Source organism: Trichosurus vulpecula, chromosome 1 (genome assembly GCF_011100635.1).
Source record: "Trichosurus vulpecula isolate mTriVul1 chromosome 1, mTriVul1.pri, whole genome shotgun sequence".
Taxonomy (NCBI): domain Eukaryota; kingdom Metazoa; phylum Chordata; class Mammalia; order Diprotodontia; family Phalangeridae; genus Trichosurus; species Trichosurus vulpecula.
Window position 1 is genome coordinate 204,952,593 of NC_050573.1, and position 21,234 is coordinate 204,973,826.

Genomic DNA, 21,234 nt, shown 5'->3' on the forward strand with positions numbered 1-21,234 from the left:
ATGTCAAGTGTCAGAGGTCAGATTTGAGCTCAGGTCCTCCTGATTCCAGGGCCAGTGCTCTACTCACTGCACCACCTAGCTGCCCCTAAAAATTTGTCTTTGATAGCCCATCTCTGCCTTTCATCACCTCTCTTACCCCATCCCCTCAGCCTGGTCCCTGATTTCCCAGGCACCCCCACTAGATGATCTCTAAGGTTCCTTACAACTTTAAATCTATGATCCCATAATCCCTTTCCTTCTGAGTCTTGATCTATGCTAGGTGATGTCCCGCCTTAGTGTGTAGTCAGCTGCTATAGTTTAGTAAGTGACCACTGACAGGTAACCCATTCTTTCAGGAAAAAAAAATGACACAACCCAAAGGAATGAAAATAATAATAGCTAATGTTTATTAAGCACCTGCTATGTGCCAGGCACTATGCTAAGTGCTTTAGGAATATTATGTTATTTGATCCTCACGACAGCCCTGGAAAGTAGGTACGATTTTACCATTCTCCATTTTCTAATTGAAGAAACTGAGGCACACAGAGACTAACTGACTTGTCCAAGGTCACACAGTCAGTATGTGTCTGGGGCCATACTTGAACTCAGGTCTTCTGACTTCAGGCCCAATGCTCTATCCACTGTGCCACCTAGTTGCCTTCTAACAGGGATTATTACAATTTATGATAGTAACAGTGGGAATTTCGAGCATCATAGTAAACTAGTTAGAAGGTACTTTGGGATGGAGGGACCTGTTGGTGCTCATCCGGTCATATCACAAAGGCCTGGGCCTGAAAATTGAGGTAGACAGTGGAGCACCGGAGGCCACAGGGAGAACGCTCATTTGCTCCTTCCCTAATAAGCCATAGTTCCCATTATTGCCTTTGCTCTCTGGCTTGCCGTATCACCTAGTTTTAATCACTGAATAGGTGTTGCTTAAGTCAAATTGAGACCTGTTAAAGACTTTAGCTCAAAAAGGCCAAGGCCTCTCACTGCATCCTGGGCTATCTCCAGTCATCCTGATCTATTTCTTGCCACTGGTCCCAGATGGCTCCAGAGGAGAAAGTGAGGCTGGTGACTTTGCACAGCCCTCCCTCACTCAACTCCAATTCACTTGCATGTCATGGCATCACCTCCCTGATGCCATGGTCCTCTTCAGGAATGAAGGACAAACAACGGTTAATAAGCCATAGTTCTCTAACAAGACCCCCTTATATTCACATAAACCCCCAAAATAGTGAGACTAAGATAACAATAACATGCAGACAACACTGTGAAAATGAGAAATGACTCTCCTCAGATTGTTTCAATTCAATTTAAGAAACATTCAGTGAGCTCCTATACTACCATGCTTTGTACTAGGTGTTCTGGGAGCTAGATTTTTGACATGGTCTCAAGCTAGAAATGTGCAATCTGGTTGGAAAGGCAAAACATCACAGGCAAAGATTAAATTACAATGTGAGGCAGAACATGGTAAGTGCTCAAGCCTGTGCTATAGGAAATAACTATTAGAGGGATTTGGATCAGGGCAAGAGCAGTATGAACTGGTCTAGTAAGACAAGGAATCCTGAAGGTGATAAGATTCAATTTGGGCTTAAGAATGAGGAAGATTTGGTTGAGAAGAAAGATAGTGCAGGATGGCATTCTAGGTGAGGGAAACAACATGGGCAAAGGCCCAGAGGGAAGAATGAAGAATTGATGCTCCTAGCTAAAAGTGTTCTCTCCCTCTTTTCCCCTAGAGTGGTTTGGTTTTCTCTTGCCTGCTTATCGCATTCCACCTTGTCTCATACCTGAGTAGATGAATGTACACACTCACACACATAGTTTCTTAGTAGATTGTAAACTCCTTAAGGGTAGGTGGGGACTATGTTATTTTTAACCGAATTTCCAGTAAAAAGAGAGACCATTTCTGATCCTTCCATTATGTTTTCTTTCTTTTCTTTATCTTTGCTCTTTGTCCTTTTTTCATGGCTTTCTTGCCCACTTTTTCCCCCATTCTTTTGGAGATTTCTTGTAAAATAGCACTATTATTAGAAAGGGGATGGGGGAGGGGAAGGTCATGCTAGGTGATCTCCAAGACTCTTTTCAGCCCTAAATGTGCGGTCATCTATGTTGTCAGGAACTTCCTACTTGCCCGCAGCACATTCAAATAGCAGGAATTCAAACCAAGAACCTGGCAGCAAAAAATGGTCCTGGTAAAGATAAAACGGCCATGCCCTTTACTCCCCAGAAGATGCCCCCACTTAGAATTATTGACTATTAGAGCATACACAGTTCTAACAAGCTCAATTACAAGGTCCCAAATCCACAAGAGATTAAATAAAAAGCAGCAAGTTGGATGGGGGAGGGGATTCACAGGAACGCTAGCAGCAGTGAAAAGAGACTGCTGGCAGGGATCGAAGAGACAGAAAAAATGCTATAGCAAATACAAGAATTATAGAAGCAGGGCGTGGCCATTTAAGAACCCCTAAGGAATCTGAGCACAAAGACTGACATTCAAAATAAGGATTTTAAGTTGTCATGATAAGATTTCTAAGGGAGGTAACCTGGTATAAAGAAATGATGCTTGAATGGAAGTCAAGTGTTCTAGATTCCAGACCCAATTCTGCCACTAACTACCGTGAATTAAGCTAGTCAGTTTCTCTGAGCCTCAGTTGCGTGGTCACACTCACTGGGTTGGTGATTAGTAACATGCTTCCCTAGCTTGCTCTCGGTATTTGTCATTTAAACCTCAGAAACACACCTCAACTTGTCTTTCTTAGGATTCTTGGTTAACTCTCTAAAGTGGATATTTAAATTTTCCCTTGACTTGTTTTCTATGCTACAGGCAAATTAGCATTCCTTTCTTTCAAATCACAGCAAAGTTTTTGATGTTTTCTGTGTTCCTGTGGTCTTAACATCCATGACACTGGGCAGGGAATGGGAAGAAAATTACTGACTTCATGAATAATTAATTCGTTCATATGAATAGCCTACCATGGTAATAAGCTCCAGTCTAATTAAGTGGGTTTCTCTAAAATGGGGAAAGTATGAATCTTCCTTTAAGACTACTAACTTCCTAACCTTTTCCTGTCTGTAGAGAGGGAAACATACTCCCACACATGGCATAACAATTTGACTGAAAAGAGATTTCCTCATAAGTGAAATAAGCTTACTCTTTGGGAATCCTAGAAACAAAAATTTCTTTGGGAGAGTTTTGCATATTCCAAGTTGGCTAGATTGCCAGTCGTTTTTTTTTTCCTCAAGGGTAAGTAAGAATGTTATAGAAAGTTTATTGGATTGCAATCTCTAATAAATCAAGGGACTTTTTAAAATTCTTTTTATCTTCAACAACCCTAGCACAGTGTGTGTTTCACTGATGTGAAAAAAGTAGTTTTGAATGAAACAAAGACCCAATCAAGCCCTGGATTTCAAATCCCACCCTCTAGAATTAAAAAGATGATATGAAGGTAGAAGACATGAAAGGAGGAGGCTGTCTTTATGGATAAATGTGAGAAAATCATGTAATATATTTTTCTTTATATTGCCAGAAGGCAATCCAGAGGTAACCAAAGAATGGAAGGCTAGACTAGGCTATTTGGGCATGAAAAGCTAGATCAAGTGGGAAGATCCAGGGTAGGGCTCAAGGGGGCTCCCACAGCCTGCGCTCCAGATTCAAGGGGGTTCCCAGAGACTGTGCCCTCATCATTCCCCCCTCAAACAAATAGGACCCAAATTCTTTTGGGGTCCAAGGGAATTCCCACAGTCTAAACCCCATCAGGGACATACACGTAGTCTCTTCCCAGGCCTATATTATTTTAAAAATACAGTCATCTCTTCCACATTGCAACTTTCCCCATTGCTGTTTCAATATATAAAAGTTCAGCATAAGAAATTTTGGGGGAGTTTTGTAAAAGCCAAGGTTGACACACAAAGGCTAGTAGATGACACAGAGTCTATAATGAAATACTTAAGCCAAATTTTACAATAAGGTACTGTAAACACCCCATATAAGAAAAAGAAAAAATTCAGACTTCTTTTCTGATATGAAGGGAGGGCCAAAAAATTTTACTCAGATTTTCCAGACTGTGAGGGTGCCAACCCCTAACCTCCACAATGTGGGAGGTATAACTGTAGATACATATATTTAAATGTATACATCAACAACAACATTTGTACACAGGTGTATACAGAAATAAATGCATTTTAAAACATTTCCTGGAGAAGGGCTATGACTCCTTGCAAGAAGGCAAGAAGAGTTTGGAGTCAGCTAGAGCTATTTATAAAGGTGCCAACAATACACAGATGCAGATAATTAATCAGTCAAACTCATGATGGAAAGGGAAAAGTCCTCTTTGAGGGGACAAACGATCTTTTTCTCATTGGAAAAAATAGCATTGTGGGAGTTTCATGTTGTTGGCTTATATGCATAGTGAGGCGACAACATCTCTTTGGGAGTTTTCTAAACCTTTGGAGCAGAAGCCATTTTCTCTTTTGTGCAAAGGACTGGTTAAATAGATAATGAAAATGAAGCACTGGCCACAAAATGAGAAGGCTCGTGTTAATCAAAACGGCTCATAGTTAAAGCCTTGGGCAGAAGAAATACAGTAAAAGCTTTTTAATACCTGGAAGATCTGGCTACAGATCTTAGAGGAAGCCATTCTCTTCAAACACAAAGGCAGAATGAGATTTATGTAAAGCAATGGTTTTTAACCCCTAAAGGTTACTGGAAAAGGCAGTGAGGCTGGGAGAGTGTCCACACATTTTTGTTTTGATTTTTTAAAAAAAGCATAATTGAATGGAAAAACATGCTATCTTCTCAAATGACCAGTTTATGATAAAACTGGTCATTTGAAACAAGAGCATAGCACCAGCATCAAGGTTTATCTATTCAGAGCATAACTATCTCACAGGAGTATTTTCTAACAGGAGATATATAGTCTCACAGAGGCTAACTTTGCAAAGTGAAAATTAATTTACTGATGGCAAAACTCTTAGGATGAATTTAAGATGAAGATCTGGACCTCATATTATTTGAACTAAACTAGAGATAAAAGATGGGCAGACTTGGAGTCAGAAAGACCCATCTTCATGAGTTCAAATCTGGCCTCAGACATTTACTAGCTATGTGACCCTGGGCAAATCACTTACCCCGGTTTGCCTTAGTTTCCTCATCAGTAAAATGAGCTGGAGAAATAAATGGCAAACCTCTCCAGTATCTTTGCCAAGAAAATACCAAATGGGGTCACAAAGAGTCAGATATCACTGAAATGACTAAGCAAGAGTTAAGAGGCTACATTACAATGGCTGGCAGAAATTTGATCCATATACCATATTAAAAGAAAGTGTTGGGCTAATCTTGGGTTCAATTGATCATGATATTTATTTTCCTTGGCTGAAGAAAAGGCAATGAAAATGAGTTAGCAAAAGAGATAAGATAGCAGAGCTAAATGACAAGTGTATTTTTAATTTTGGTGACCTTTCATCTAGAGCAGGGGTTCTTGAAGGGTTCTTGATGACAACTGAAGGTCCTCAGGCTGTTTTCCTATCACTTTAATGTTTATGACATTATAATATCTACATTCTAGGAAGAATTTACTTTTGTTATCTCTTGAGAGGGTCAGCCTAGAGTACTAGATAGAGACCTGGCCAAGGAGGCAGGATAACCTGGGTTGAATTCTTGCCACTGATACTCACTGGCTGTATGAATCTGGCCAAGTCGTTTGACTTTTCATTGCCCCAGATGGTTTGTGAATACTACAGATTGCTGAGCAAGTGCCATCTGCATTAGTTTAAAAAAAAAGAGTTTCCCAACTAGGAGTTCCCTATACCAATGAAATCACAGGTCTGGTTCAAAAGTAAAATCTCTTCTTAATATCTCCTCAGGATTAATCCAACTTTTTTTTTTATTAATCATGAGTAGTTTTGTAGTAGGGAGTATGGAAATAGGAAGAGGATTTGAAGGAGCAAATAAGTGAGTGGGTGAGGCAAATGTTCTCTGGGGTTTGCTGCCTTGCCAGAGTGATCTGTGGACTGAGAGAAGCATTGGAAATTAGAAGGAAGAGCTGTGGATGTGCATTAAGAAAGCAAAAAAAAAAAAGACCTTGTCTGAACTTTATTTCTAATAACAAAAATAATCATAATAACTAGTATTTATAAAGTGCTTTACGGTTTGGAAAGAACTTGACAAATATTACCTCATTTTATTCTCACAACAACCCTGGGAGGTAGGTGTTATCATTATCCGCATTTTATGGATGAGGAAACTGAGGCAGATAGACATTAAATGACTTGTCCAGAGTCACGCAGCTACAGCTAATAATTGCCCGAAACTCAGTTTGAACTCAGATCTTCTTGATGCCGGTGCTATATCCAACGTACCACCTACTGCCTTCTTTTTTATTTCTGTCTGAAGGTGAAGAATGCTCTATTTTGCCCTTTCAGTCACCTGGGCTTCAGAAACAACTAGCTTTTTCTTGCTTCGTTTCTGTAAGACTTCATTCACTCAGGAACAAAACTGTGACATCCATTTCCGAACTTCTCCAACAGAGGCTCCATTCAAGCCATGAGACAGACAAAATGTGCATTTTGTGGAAAGAGAACCAGATGGGAAAAAACAAGGGATTTAAATGCTGGTCCCTCTATTTCCAGCTTTAAAGAGATGAAGACAGTTAGTTAAGAAAATATTAGATTGTGCTGAAAATACAATGATTTTTTGGTGAGGAGTGGGGCTGGAACAGAGGTGTCTGCCTTAAATTCTGGATTCGGAACATAGATGACACATGTTCTACTCTAGGAAGAAATACAGTATCACTGGCACTCTAAAGAAAGAGAAAAACCAAAGGCAACTATAATCCCATCTTCAGCAAAGTGCTGATTCACAAGTTTTCCTTTCCCGGACCTACCCCCAACAAGGGATTTGGTGCTCTAAAAGCTTCTATCGTTTAAACTCTGATCAGGGCAGACTCTATGCAGTGCTCACTCTGCTAACCCAACCTGCCCTAGCAAAGGATCGAGTAACCTTCACTGTCTGTGATACAACCAGATCACAAGACTACCTCTCCACTATTTCTGCCCCATAGGACAACATTTTCTTGATTCTGATACTTGAGTTCTAGACACTATTATACCAGGCCTTCTCCCCTTCTTGACTAATGGATTGTATCCATCTACAAGTCAGCTAGTATGCCTGTGTTCTCCACTCTTTACTTCTGGTTTTTCATCAGAAATATGGACCTAAATATTTCCTCTAAACTTTAGACTATTTCCTGAGGGGTTTTCTGATTTACCTGAGTTTCCCCAGGAACAAAGCAGGGAGGGAGTGGGGGAAATGGGACTTGGAGTTGTTAAAATTGACACACATCTTGGTACTTCAATATCACTCATCTTCCTCTGTAGTTTATAACCTCTTTCCATTTTGATGTATCTATTTCACAATGATAAAACACCAGATCAATTACTTTTTGCCTCTGTTCTGCAGCGCTGAGCGCACGGTAGGTATCTTATACATGCCATAGTGAAGAGCCTATCTGGCATTGATTTGAGCAATGGCCACTTGAGAATAAATAATAAAACCAAAAAACTTCGATGAGCAGGAATCCTAACCATACACTTAATAACATAGCATTTATACAAACCAATCCCAGCATCAACCTTACCAGTAAGAGAAAAATGAGAGGGGAAATACCCCTACCTAGTTGGATTAATTAGATGAAATTCTGAACTCCTAAAAAGGTTGCATGTTTTAAAGTTTTAGAAGAAATGCCAGTTTATTCCTTTTAAGCACATATAGGAATCAAAACTGTTAATAAAGTATTTCCACGGAGAGGTATTTCACAGCCTGAATTAATACATAAATACTTCCCATTTGTACTGATGGGACCTAACTCCACTCCTATGCAAGAAGCTCAAGCTTCAATTTTCCTTAAATAAGCTAAACATGACCTCTGCAGTCTTCTCAACTCTGCAGATTCATTCTTTTCCCTAGCCTGGATCAAACAATCACCAGTCTTAATCAGCAGTTAGGATGGAGGTGCCTTCTCTGTACTCACCATTCTTTTTAGTTTGGGATCCATTTGGAAGCTGGTCTGAGCCCTGTAACAGTGACCTTGGACCCCAAAGGGAAAAATAAGAAAGAATGAAAGCAGGAGGCACTGAGCAAGTCCCATTTAATAGCTGTACAAATGCCCCGTCAGTTCATGCCCCCTCTCAAGAGGAAGATGAGGGTCACATGATGGAGCTATTCTTATTATGAAAACAAAGATGCTTCAGAGAAATCCAGTCGGTTCTACAGTTGAGAAACAAACAATGTGTCCCATACTAACAATGGGATGAGGTAGTGGTTTGAAGGTCATCAGATGCTGCTGAGAACTGACTAGCTCAGGGACCTTCTCAGGTCACAGGCCAGGACATAAAACAAGGGGTGAGAATCTTTTGAACGGCCACTTATTGACTCCAGGAGCTTAGAGAGGTGAATTAACACATTCAATCTACTAAGAACACAGTGAAGATGGGGCATAGGTGAAATCTTCTCACCAAATCCTCTCCTCCTCCTAACTTATACTACTATCATCCTCCTAGTCACCCACGCTCCAAACATAGGTGCCATCCTGGACTCCTCACTCTCTCTCTCCCCTCCCCCACCCCATTCAATCAGTTGCCAAGGCCTGTAGATTTTACCTTTCTAAACATCTCTCAGGTATGCCCTTTTCTCTCATCTGACGCTGTCATCACCCTGGTGCAGGCCCTCATCATCTCATGTTTGGACTATCGCAATAGCCTGCTGTTTGGTCTGCCTGCCATATCAGTTCACCCTTCATAGCTGTCAAAGCGATCTTCCCAAAGCACAGGTTTGACCATATTACCTCTTCCCCATCCCCCATACATACAGGCATACACCCTCAATAAACTCCAGTGTCTCCCTATCACCTCCAGAAGCAAATATGAAATCCTTTGCTTGGTATTTAAAGCCCTTAAAAACCTGCCCCCCAATCCACCTTTCCGGTCTTCCTACACTTTATACCACCCCACCCCATGTACTTGGCAATCTAGTGACACTGCCCTTCTTAATGCTTCTTGCACAAGACACTCCATCTCCTGACTCTGTCATTGGCTGTCCTTTATGCCTGGAATGACCTCCCTCTTCATCTCTGCCTCCTGGTTCTCTTGGCTTCCTTCAAATGCCTCCTAAAATCTTCCCTTTTACAGGAAGCCTGTCCTGATTCCCCTTAATTCTAGTACCTCCCAGCTATTGATTATTTCCAATTTATCTTCTATATGGCTTCTTTGTACATAGTTGTTTGTATGTTATCTCCCCCGCTGAGCTCCCTGAAAGCAGGGATTGTCTTTTATCTTTCTTTACATCCTTAGCAACCAGAATAGTGCCTCGTCTTAATAAATGTTTACAGACTGACTGAAATTAGAGAATATGCTACATCGTTTGCTAGAGCCCTTAAAGAACTATAGCATAGAGCAGGGGTTCTAAAAGTGAAATCTGTAAAGAAAAAATTTGTTAACTGTATTTTAATAAAATTGGTTTCCTTTATTATTCTATGTATTTTATTTTTATGCATTTAAAAGACATTATTCTGAGAAGGGATCCATAAGATTCACCAGGCTACCAAAGGGGTTGATGAAACAAAAAATGTTAAGAACCCATGCTGTAGAACAATGCTTCTCAAAGTGTGCTCTGGGCACCCCTGGGAGGTCCCCAAGATCCTTTCAGGGGGTCTTCAAGGTGAAAAATCTTTTTATAATATTATTAGGCCAATTCATTATGGCCAGTATTGATAAACTTAACTCACATGGAAAAAAGCTTGTTGGGGTCCTCGGTACATCTTAAGAGTACAGAGGAATTATTTTAGACCCTACTTCTGTGTACTTTCCATAGAATGCTAAAGTTAGAAGAGAGCTTAGAGCACATAGCAGAATCCCTTCTTTTTACGAACGAGGAAATAAAGGAATTTTATAAAGTCATACGGCAGCTAGTTTGAACTGATGTTTCCTCACTTCTAGTCCAGTCCCCCTCCATCACACTGACTCGCTCCCCTTTAACTTACTCCAAAGTATATAGGGAGAATGGAGTATGGTAATAGGTTCACTCAATTTTCCAGAGATGCTGGCCAGGCATCATCAGTATCAAAGGAATTTAGAGAGTGCCCCTGTGTTGGTCTTCCACTCTCAATAAAACATCAGGAAAGAAAAATTAAGATAAATAACTAGGAGACGGAGCAACTCCCAGTCTCTATTCCTCTATTCCTGTCCCTAATATCTACCTTACTTGGCATTACTCCCTAAAAAGGAGAAGAATTCAAATTAGCTGGGGCTAATTTGGTGTAAATGGCTAACTCTCAGAAATGGGGGATCTGTTCAGCTAGAGTACTTAGTGTGTGACATTTCTGAGCCCCATGAAGATATACTCATATACCATACAGTTCCATCTGAAAGAATTGAGATGATCAATATGGAGGATATTTTGTGTTGGAAATGGATTTGCTCAATAATTATGACTGCTGGCAGATAGCACTATATGAGTGAACTGATTTTATGTTAGTGCATTATTTGAGCAATTGTAAGAGAAAATTAAAGTCTGATTTTATGATATTGAATCAAGAAGGAAGGTAGGATTTCAGTGCAGTTTGTGTGAAGGTGTTATACGTTTATAGTTGTCAATCGAAAAATTTGTGGAAACATCCAAGTTAGAAAGAATAGATAAAAGTTTTCACAGAAAAAACAAAACAACTAAGAGACTGTAGTAAGCACACCAAAATGGTGCCAGTGAGGCCCAAGCATAACCATGAACTGGACTGTTTAAGGAAGAAGGATGCATGGAACCCAGCCAGGGCCAGATGTACCAGGCACAACTGGACCAAGTTGAAAAGAAGGCCCTGAGAGAGCACAGAAAGATATTTCACCCTTAGAGACACTGGGGCAGCCCCTTCAATTCCCTTGGAGGGGCTTGGCACAACCCCTTTCATGCCACTTCACGGTAATTATATATGGATTTTGTATGACGAATCCATGAAAGCATGAATAATTTAATGGGTGTATAGTGTCTGTGTGTCTGTGTGAGTGGATGTGCCTATATATACATATTTCAATGTTTTAGAGTTGATAAAGCTTCTTATTCAATAAATCTTTGGAAATTGAAATTCTGTATCTCTTGGTGGTTTGTTTCGATCTCTCTCTGCTCCAGGGTGTCCTGGAAATGTTGACTTCTTGAAGGCATTTCTAATCTGACAGCATCATATCACTGCTACCAACATTCATGTGATTGTAGCCTCTCCTGCTTCCACTGGTGCCAACTTTGAGCTGTACCAGCTACTAGATGGACTTTTGGCTTCTGTCCTGTAATGAGAGGGGAAGATGTTTCTCCACCCCCTCAATAAATCCTATATGTGAACGGATTTTAATGATCCTTCTGTCCTTCCCTTCCCCTGCTCCCTCTCCCTCTCTCCACTTTATTGTCACCTAAAATATTGAACCAAAACCAGAAGGAGAAAAAGCATTTATATTTAACAATAAGAACCTTTGCTGGGTCCAAGAGGCTGGGGGTGGGGGGATGGGGCTGCATCCTTTCCTTCTCCCTTAAAGGGTCCTTCTGCTCTGGACTTGAGTATGTTCGGACTTGATTTCAATTTGGGAGAATCTGACCTCCACAAAGACAGAGCAGGCTCTTTTGTCTCATTATTTCTTTGGCTCTTTACATTCCCAGTCAGGAACCTTGGGGAAAATTATTTAAAGCTTAGGTTTGGTTCAGTTCTAGAGTTTAGGGTCACACCTCAAAAGATATTCAAAGTATAACGTAAATCAGACATATTTATTTTCCCCATATCAAGGAAATGCTAAACACACTAGGCTCACAAACATGTATTGATAGAACTTAAAGAAACAACAGTGATAACTTGTAACTACTATTGTGCTCTCTCAGTAGGCTGATACAAGACATGAAGCTGTTGGCAGGACTCCTGAATAGGCATTTTACATTTCGACTCCACTCTACACTGTGCAAACAATTTCTTCCAGGTCCATGACTTCTGGCCAGCCAGGCCTGAGCTTGGGTTCATCCTCTGACTGTGGCCATTTCCTCCTCTAACAAGTGTTACAGTAGATATAGAGACAGTAACTGCTTGTACTGAAGACCCAGGATTTCCTGACATCTTGAACTCAAAAGTCTCCAAGTCTGACCACGTCCATCTTGGGATTGATATTTGGTTACCTATGCTCTGGGAAGAAACACAAAACAGAAGAGGTAGGTAGGGCTCCAAGATCCAGTCTCGGGCTCACCCAGGCAGGCCAAGTACGGTAGGGAAGGAACAAGCATTTGTTAAATGCCTAGTATGTGCCAGGCACTGTGCTAAGGGCTTTATACATTTTATCTCATTTGATCCTTGTAACAACCCTAAGAGGTGGGTGCTATTATTATCCCCTTTTTACAGTTGAGAAAACTGAGGCAGGCATCTGTTAAGTGATTTGCCCAGGGTCACCCAGCTAGTTAAGTGTCTAATGCTGGATATGAACTCAGGTCTGCTTGATTCTAGGAGCTGCTAGGTGGTACAGTGGATAGAATGTTAGGCCTGAAGTTAGGAAGACTTTTTTTTCCTGAGTTCAATTCTGGCCTCAGACACTTACTAGTTGTGTAATCTGGGCAAGTCACTTAACCCTGTTTGCCTCAGTTTCCTCATCTGTAAAATGAGCTGGAGAAAGAAATGGCAAACCATGCCAGTATCTTTGCCAGGAGTACCCCAAATGGGGTCACAAAGAGTCAGACCACAACTGAAATGACTGAATAAAATTACATACATTAGCACCATAAGGGGATCAGAGTCCCTTGAGGGTCTATGGAATAGATCTGTGACTGGGTAAGCAAGTACATTCTGGATCACATCCCCCAGAAAGCTGTTGGGCAGAGCATATGGGTCCTCAAAGGTATTTTCCAGTGGGCTGTGTAACACTTACATCATTTACAGGGAATTTTGAAGGACTAGAGATATGAGAGCACAAGAGACCATTTATCCAGAGTTGAGAGCATGCAGCACTGGGCTAGGGAATTTCCTAAACTGCAGAGGTGTGCAGATGTGAGCTCAGCCCTGAACTAGCAAGAAAGAAGGGGTCTGAAGACACCAAAGAAAATGGCTTGGGATGGGGCATTTGTGGCAACTACCATATGATACCCTGAAGTGTACTTTAAGATGCAGCACTTGTGAGTTAACTGGCACCAATGACCATTATAACCTACTCACTCACTATTTCACCCTATTCTTTTCCCTTACCACGGGATGTACAGCTCCTAGTTTATGGAGATGAGTTTTCATTAAGGAAATGAACTGATTGCTCTGTCTCTCACTCTCTCTCCCTCCCTCCCTATTCTAATCTGATCTGGGAGGTTGGGTTTGGAATTTTAAAGTATATAGAATGTCACATTTTATGGTACAAGTGAATAATGTACCTTGATTTTACTATGTTTTTTAAAAAATTATTTATTTTAAATTTATGGGAATAAAACAAGCATTTCTGTAACAGTATAATTTTTAAAAAGATGATTGCACATGATAGCAAATCTATTATGTACAATTTGCTATTCCTTTTAAATATATATTAAAGTTATCATGTAAATATTTTTCCTCCCTCCCTACCCTCACCCCCCTTGAGATGGTGACCATTGGATACATATATGTGTGTATGTATATATATATATAAATACATATATATATATAGATAAAAATCATTCTATCCATACTTCTCTTTATCAGTTCTTTCTCTGGATGCAGACAGTGTCTTTCTTCATAGGTCCTTTGTACTTAATCTGAGTATTTATAACACTCAAAATTACTTAGTCCCCCAGTTGTTCTTAAAAGAATATTGCTGTTACCGTATACAATATGCTGTGCTTTTATTGAAATTAAACTGTTTAAACATGACCTGGAGGGTCAAATTCAATTCAACAACCAGTATTTTTTTAAATAGAAATTTTATTGATCTTGTTTTTATATTATGTAAATTTCCCTCTGTATCCAGCCCCTTCCCCTTCCCAATAGCCATCCCACATGACAAAGAATGCTTTTTAAGGAAAAAAAAAAGAGGATGAGAAAAAACAATCAGCAAAAAATGATCGACACATCAAAAACAAATCTGAAAACATATTTAGCGTTTCACACCAGTAGATCTTTCGCTTCTTTGGGAGCGGGCCTTCAACAAACACATACTATACACTGGAGGTAACCCAGTGGATAGAGAGCTGGACCTGGAGTCAGGAAGACCCAAGTTCAAATCCAGCCTCAGACACTTACTAGCTATGTGACCCTGGGTACCATTAGTTAATGTCTGCCTCAGTTTCCCCAACTGTAAAATGGTATAATAATAGCACCTGCCTCCCAGGGTTGTTGTGAGGATCAAATGAGATAGTAATTGGGAAACACTTAGCACAGTGCCTGCCACATAGTAGGTGCCATATAATGTTAGCTATGATTAATTTTTAAAAATTTTTTTTTGCAGGGGGTAAGGTAGGGCAATTGGGGTTAAGTGACTTGCTCAAGGTTACACACCTAGTCAGTGTGTCGAGTGCCCGAGGGCAGATTTGAACTCAGGTCCTCCTGACTCCAGGGCTGGTGCTCTACTCACTGTGCCACCTAGCTGCCCCTTAATTTTTTAAAAGGTTAAAAAAAGGCAGTCTTTGTACCCAGGAGTTTATATTTATATGTATATTTATATTATATACATTTTGGGAAATACAAATCATCAATAGCTTTCAGTAGCCCATGTTTTTCACAGGACCATAGATTTAAGAGTCCAACCTTCATTTTATAGATAAGGAAACTGAGACCCAGACAGATTAAGTCACTTGTCCAAAGTCACATTGGTGGTACTCAGTGACAGCTATCGATTCATAAATCCATTTTGAATCAATATGCCAATCAACTTCTTTTTGCACAGTTACAGGTCTGTTAAATGTATCACGTGATTCTTATAGTGCTGAACATATGATGAGGGCAAAAGGTTGTCCTGCGTCACATTGTGAATATGATATAAATAAATAGCAACAGAAAGCTTTAAGGTCTTCCAAGCTTTCCAATTTTACTTATTTTTGACTCTTCGGCACAAAATGAAGTTTCAGAAATTTTTGCAGATATCATGAGTCACTGTTGGAAGCAAATTTTAAAAAGCAGAAATAAATTAAAGGAGGAGACTTCTAAGCTGGAAAAGAGGAAAAAGTGCTCTCCAATATTTTCTCTTGACCTTAGTCTTGCGGTCTAACTAATGCAACACATTTCTCCTATTGTTTTCTGCATTGATGTCTGTTTTCTCTGAAAGAAATGCAATAGAAAGGGTGGTGCAACCCGCACCTTAATCATGACCTTCCTGTTCAAAGGCACTAATGAAGAGTTCCAGAATGGCTCCAGTTGATTTCCAATCCCAGGAAGTAACGAGAAGATTGAGCCAGATTCTTCCTGGTACCCAAGTAACTTGAAACCTGTGTTGGAGGCAGGAGTAGTATGGGATGGTGAACCTTAGTTCTTTCCCCTCAGAAGACCTGGTAGTTCATGCTTTCCTATGGGTAGCAATGGTATATCTGAAGTAGTTTTCTTCTTGAGTGGAGTTTTGTTTTCCTAGGTGGTTAGCTTACTTCTGTGAAGTGATATAATCCTTAGAGACATCCATCCATGGGATATGACCCCTGCTAAAAAGAGCAACTCCTCGATGTTTTAAATTCACTTTACAAGAGGGAAGGAGCACGACAGATTCACAATGATGTTTTGTTGAAGTTTTTATGGTGGGTAGGTGGGGAAGCTGAGGGACATTAGAATTGTAGGGTGTTTATAGGGTTATACTTAAGTAGGGGCAAAAACAAGGGGAAGAGCTGGGATTGACAAGGACAAATCATACATTTCACAGTTCTGTTGAGGGCAGGTTCTGTTAAGTATAGGTGAAAATAAACCTAAACTTCCTTTTGATGTCTCAGTACTTCACATTTGGACTAGGGTAAGAGGGTACCCCACACTTCCTTTGTAATATGATGCCCTATACCCTGATGCCTCTATCAGGTGAGAAAAAAATGTTGAGTTACACAATCAACCAATAGAAGGTAGGAATAATTCCATAATGATTCATTCAAAGGTATAACCTATATATGAACAAATTCTTAATTAATTTGAGAGAAATGGAATTATTTGAGTACTTGAATGGAAGCAGATTCTGAACATGAAATACTGTGTGGCTGACTTAAGAGAATCAGTCATGACCAGTGGGACTTGGATAAAACAGCAAGCCAATTTCATTCAGAATATGGGATTACAATAGTAAGTGGTGAGCAAATCTGGCCAAATCCATGAGTCATCCATCTTGACCAGAAGACACTTTGTGAACTTTGAAAGGTCGAAAGATTTGAACTTACCAATGTTGGTAGCGGCGTCCCCAAAACAGCAGGGTTGGCAATAGGAGCTGAGAGATATACTATGAACAAGCTAGAAATGGGGCTCAGTAGAGAGCCAAGCCAAAGAGAAACTTCGTGAGGACTCTACAAAAGGACAATGGAATAGGAATCTTCACGGCAAATAATCATCTTGCCTCTACCTGAGCACTTCCAGTGATGAGGACCTGACCACCCAACAAGGCAGCTCACTCCATTTTTGAATAGCTCTAAAATTACTTTTCCTTGTCACCTCTGACATATATTGGCCTTGCAGTCCTTGTCAAGTTACTTAACCTCTCAGTACCCTAATCAACTGGGGGAGACTAAGTTGCAAAGAAGATAACCACCCTGAAAAGGTAGAGTGAGTTTCTCCACTGGCAAGAGAATAAGCATTTATATCTTCCCCACTACGTACTTTCACAAATATTACCTTATTCAATCTTAATAACAATCCTACAGGGCAGGTGCTATTGTTATTCCTTTTTACAGCTGAGGAAACTGAGGCAAACTGATAAAAGCGACTTGCTCGGGGTAACCCTAGTATCTGAACTCAGGTCTTCCTGATTCCAGGTCCAGCACTCTATCCACTGTGCCTAGCTGACTCTGGGAATCTCCCTTTACCAATGAAATCACAGGTGCAGTCCCTATTCCTATTCCATATGTTGAACTGAAATCTTTGTCTCTGTAACTTCCACCTGTTGGCCCTGCTTCCCCTCTCTGTGGCTAGGCAAGAAAAAGTAATATCCTTTCCTTCTTCAAATACCTGAAGACTAGTCCAGGCAGAAACCCCTAGATCCTTCCACAGATCATGATGATGAGAGTTTTTAACCTCCTCACCATTTTGATCATTCTCCTCTGGGCAAGCTCCAACTTGCCATACCCATAAAATGTTGCACCTAGAAATGGACTATTTCAGATGTGATCTGAGCAGGGTGGATTACAGTGGGACGATGACCTCATCATCCTGAACACTGGGCTTCTGTGAGTGCTGTCCGCAGGGCTGGTGGTACTGCCTGCAGCTGCTCCGGCTGGCAGGAGCAATGAGCATGGTGGATACAGAATGATGATGGCTGGAGAGAATTAAGAGTCTCTGCGGTTATCTTCTGAGATCAGGCCGGAAGGATTAGAGTGTGAGCACAGCAGGCAAAGCTCCCTTAAAGGCTGCTGCTGGTGCTTTGGATTCACCACGCCTGAGTTCAAATGTAGACCTCAGATGCTTAACAGCTCTGTGACCCTGGGTAAGTCACTTAATGTACTTGCCTCAGTTTCCTCAACCATAAAATGATAACAGTTGCTATCTCACAGGGTTGTTATGAGGATCAAATGAGACAATATTTGTAAAATGGGCTTAACAGTTTGGCATATGCTTATTCCCTTACCTGCAGAGGTCCAGCACCTGGTCTTTAGAAAGAAGGCAGCTACAATGTACTGATGCTGACAGTGTTTGCTCTGTGGTCTCAACGAGGGCAGTAAAAGCTCAACTTTCTCCCTGGCCCCTGTGGCTGACAGGTGCTTTATACGGAATAGAGTGGAATTTTGGGCTTTTACTATTTCCTACAAACTACTATTGGCTCTAAGTTATCTGTGACTCTCACTTTGTTAATTATCTTAGTGTACGGGGGAGTGCAATGTAGGAGGCCTGGAAGTGCTTTGTATACACAGACCTGGGACTCTCACCTTGTTAATTACCTTAGTGTATGGGGGAGTGCATCGTAGGATGCCAGGGAGTGCTTTGCATACACAGATCTAGTCAGAGGTTTATTCATCCATCTAGAATGCTAGGGTTTTTTCCCAGGGAGGATGGGGACCAAGCTTATTGGGAGAGAATCTTATGGTTTTGCCTTTTAAAAACTCCTAAACAGCAGATAACCAATGTGATTTGGGATTATACACCTGCTAGGCTAGGAGTCAGCAGTGAAGCAGACCACGTGATTTTTGTCTTAGGAAAGCTTCAGCCTCTAGACAGAGAAGGGGGCAGAGAAGAAGTACAGACCAAGTAAAGACTATACCTACTTGCTCAATGAAAAGAGAAAGATGTGATATCTGGAAAAAATCTGCACTATCTATATTCCTGCAGTGGGAAGATATCAGGAGACAGCACTTCTCTCTTCACTTTCCAGCCTAAACCTCCCAAACCCTGCTAGATGGCACCACTTGCTAGTTACACTTGTATTAATAATCTTATAATCTTCTTCTTATTAAAGCAAATTAAGCACAAGGCAAATACAATTTTAGGTAATTGCCAAGTGATCTGAATATATGTGTGTGTGTGTGTGTGTGTGTGTGTGTGTGTACACACACACACACACACATATATGGCTATACATGTACAATATTAAACAGATTTCCACATTAGTCGTGTTGTGAAAGAAGAATCAGAACAAAAAGGAGAAACCACAAGAAAAAGCAAACACAAAAGTAAATAGTATGCTCTGATCTGCATTCTGACTCCCTAGTTCTTTCTCTGGATGTGGACAGCATTTTCCATCAAGTATCTTTTGGAATTGTCTTGGATCACTGCATTGCTGAGAAGAGCCATAGATGCTCTCCTTATCAAAGTTGGTCATCACACAATGTTGTATCAGAATATTTAAAAATTATCTATGGCCTTTCCCAACTTGAAACCTGGTGAACACTTCATTTTGCACTATTTCTTGAAACTATTTGGCCAGTAGATGGCACTGATAGACACTAACTTTCCTGAAATTCCACTGAATTGTTCACTTCAGAATCTTCACAGCTTACTCCTACCTTTGGGATCAGAAGTCTTTAAAGTATTTTGCATATGGAGTAGAAACTGTATTTTTTCATTCAATTTTTATAGTATTACATGTTTAAACAAATTTCTCCCCTATTATTCTCTCATGTATGGATTTTCCAGTAGTTACTTTTCCCTAATGAATAGACGTTTTCCATGACTATTTTACTGCCTAAGTTAAGAAATTCATTTCACTACTCAAGAGAATCTTGGAAAGTTTTTTTTTTGAAAAAATGCATTCCTTACTTTTTATTCCCCTCACAAATGTTTGTGATTCTATGAATCTATGAAGTCTGTAAAATTTATTGGCAACAACTAGTGGACACAGGCAGAGTTCTTGAATAAAAGAGAGGAGGACAACACAATTTATGCACTAAGGAGGTTTGGAAATAAGTGAACTAATTCTGTTCTTACCTCCAACAGTTACTTTTTTATGGAAGGTAATGTTATACTAGGATGACAAAAATGTCCCGAGGCTTATCTTACTTCCCCTAGTTCTTTTGGCACAGAGATCATGGCATGCATAAGGACCAATTTTACTCATACCCAATTGGATCTCTTACTTATCCCTCCTATAAATGAACTGAACTTCCAAAATAACCAAATAAAGTAATTTGGGCTTTGTTTTCATGGCAGGTGATGAGAGACTTAATGTCAGCTCCAAAGTCACTTGATCTTAACGGCAAAAAGGAAGGCTTCACCAAATCGATTCTTCAAATTAAAATAATGCATCTAGTAACAAGCCTATCACTTCGCTAACTTTTTAGGGAGCAGGGAGGCCCGTGATAAACTCAAGCTTTTCTTTAAGGATGCCCACTAAGCAGTCAAATGGGGCTAGGGTGGGGGGGAAGGTCTAGATATCTATTTTCATGGGTATATATAGCACAGTGTACCACCAGTACACAAACTAACTCCCCCTACCGATGCAGATAAACAACTATTTTACAGTGTACAACTGTCTTGTGAAGTTGCCTGGGGGCACTGAGAGGTTTAATAACCTGCCAGGGTCACACTGTCCACCCTTAGCACTATACGCTGTTGAGCATCCAGAAAAAGCAAAAAAAAAGGTTCCCAATGAGAGATGAGACATCATCTCTCCAATTCTAACACATGAGCTGTAGGTACATTTCAGTGAATATTCCAGAACAAGTTATGAGGCTCCATTTAAAATTTTTATTTAGCAGCACATACATGAAAAAACAAAGGAATTATCCTGGTTAAGTTTGGTGGAGTTTGTCTATTGTCTAAAGACAGGAAACTCCAATTGCCAAAATCTTGAAGAGAATTAATGACACAATGGCTCTGCAGCAAGAGAACCAGATGTTAACAAAAGCTAAAGTGACCACCTTAATTTCTTTCATAATCTTCAATATTTCCCTTATAAAACAACATATTAGGTCAATCAGCTTAAAAAAAGGAAGACAGAGATAAGGAATAAATGTACCACAACCAGCCTGTTGAAAACATCAAGTCCTATTATCGAAGACAGTCTATCAATTAATAACATTTCTTTTTGAGGACTTAATTTTTTTAGATCGAGGATTCTTTACCTGGGGTTCAAGAATAGATTCCAAAGGGTCTGTGACCTTGTATGGGAAAACATGTCTTATTTTTCATTAACCTCTAACTGAAATTTAGCATTTTCTTCAATTATGACTCCAGGAAACAAAACATTACTCTGCTTCACCAGACTGTTCGACATGTCCATGATACAGAAACGTTAAGAATTTCTGTTTTAGATGGAATAAAGTAATTTTGTAGCAATTTCGGAAACAGTCCAACTGAGACTAGAATATGTCAATTCAGAGACCCTTGTCAGAGCTGTGTCTTCATGTGGTACCATTTTTATATAATAGTGTATAGTGGGTACAGTAACAGCAGATAGTCAAAGCTTTTGTAGGTGCTTGTTTTTATGAAAGGAAAAGAGAAAAATAAGAGGCCTCCTGATAAGAAATGGCCCAATGACCAGATTAACCAACTTGCCAGTTAGTTGTCAGCCTCCAAAGTGAGGAATAAAGCGTATGGCTCAGTTCAGTTGAGACACTTCATATAGGTATGCACCCAGCATTTTGGTCCCTTCTATGTAGTTATGCCTAAAGGAAAATAAGAG

The 21,234-nt window shown here is 40.2% G+C and overlaps 2 protein-coding genes across 2 annotated transcripts in view; both read right to left on the bottom strand.

Annotated features, from left to right (window-relative positions):
• The window catches only part of CNDP1 (carnosine dipeptidase 1), a 91,297-nt gene extending 73,883 nt beyond the window's left edge, over positions 1-17,414 (bottom strand). Inside the window, exon 1 of the mRNA XM_036742970.1 lies at positions 17,308-17,414. Coding sequence (XP_036598865.1) covers positions 17,308-17,414 — 107 coding nt within the window. The remainder of the gene's footprint in view (positions 1-17,307) is intronic.
• A 2,863-nt stretch (positions 17,415-20,277) lies between these two features.
• CNDP2 (carnosine dipeptidase 2) overlaps positions 20,278-21,234 on the bottom strand; it is a 33,728-nt gene continuing 32,771 nt past the window's right edge. The window contains exon 12 of the mRNA XM_036766777.1: positions 20,278-21,217. Within this exon, the coding sequence (XP_036622672.1) occupies positions 21,151-21,217 (67 nt within the window). The 3' untranslated portion in view covers positions 20,278-21,150. The remainder of the gene's footprint in view (positions 21,218-21,234) is intronic.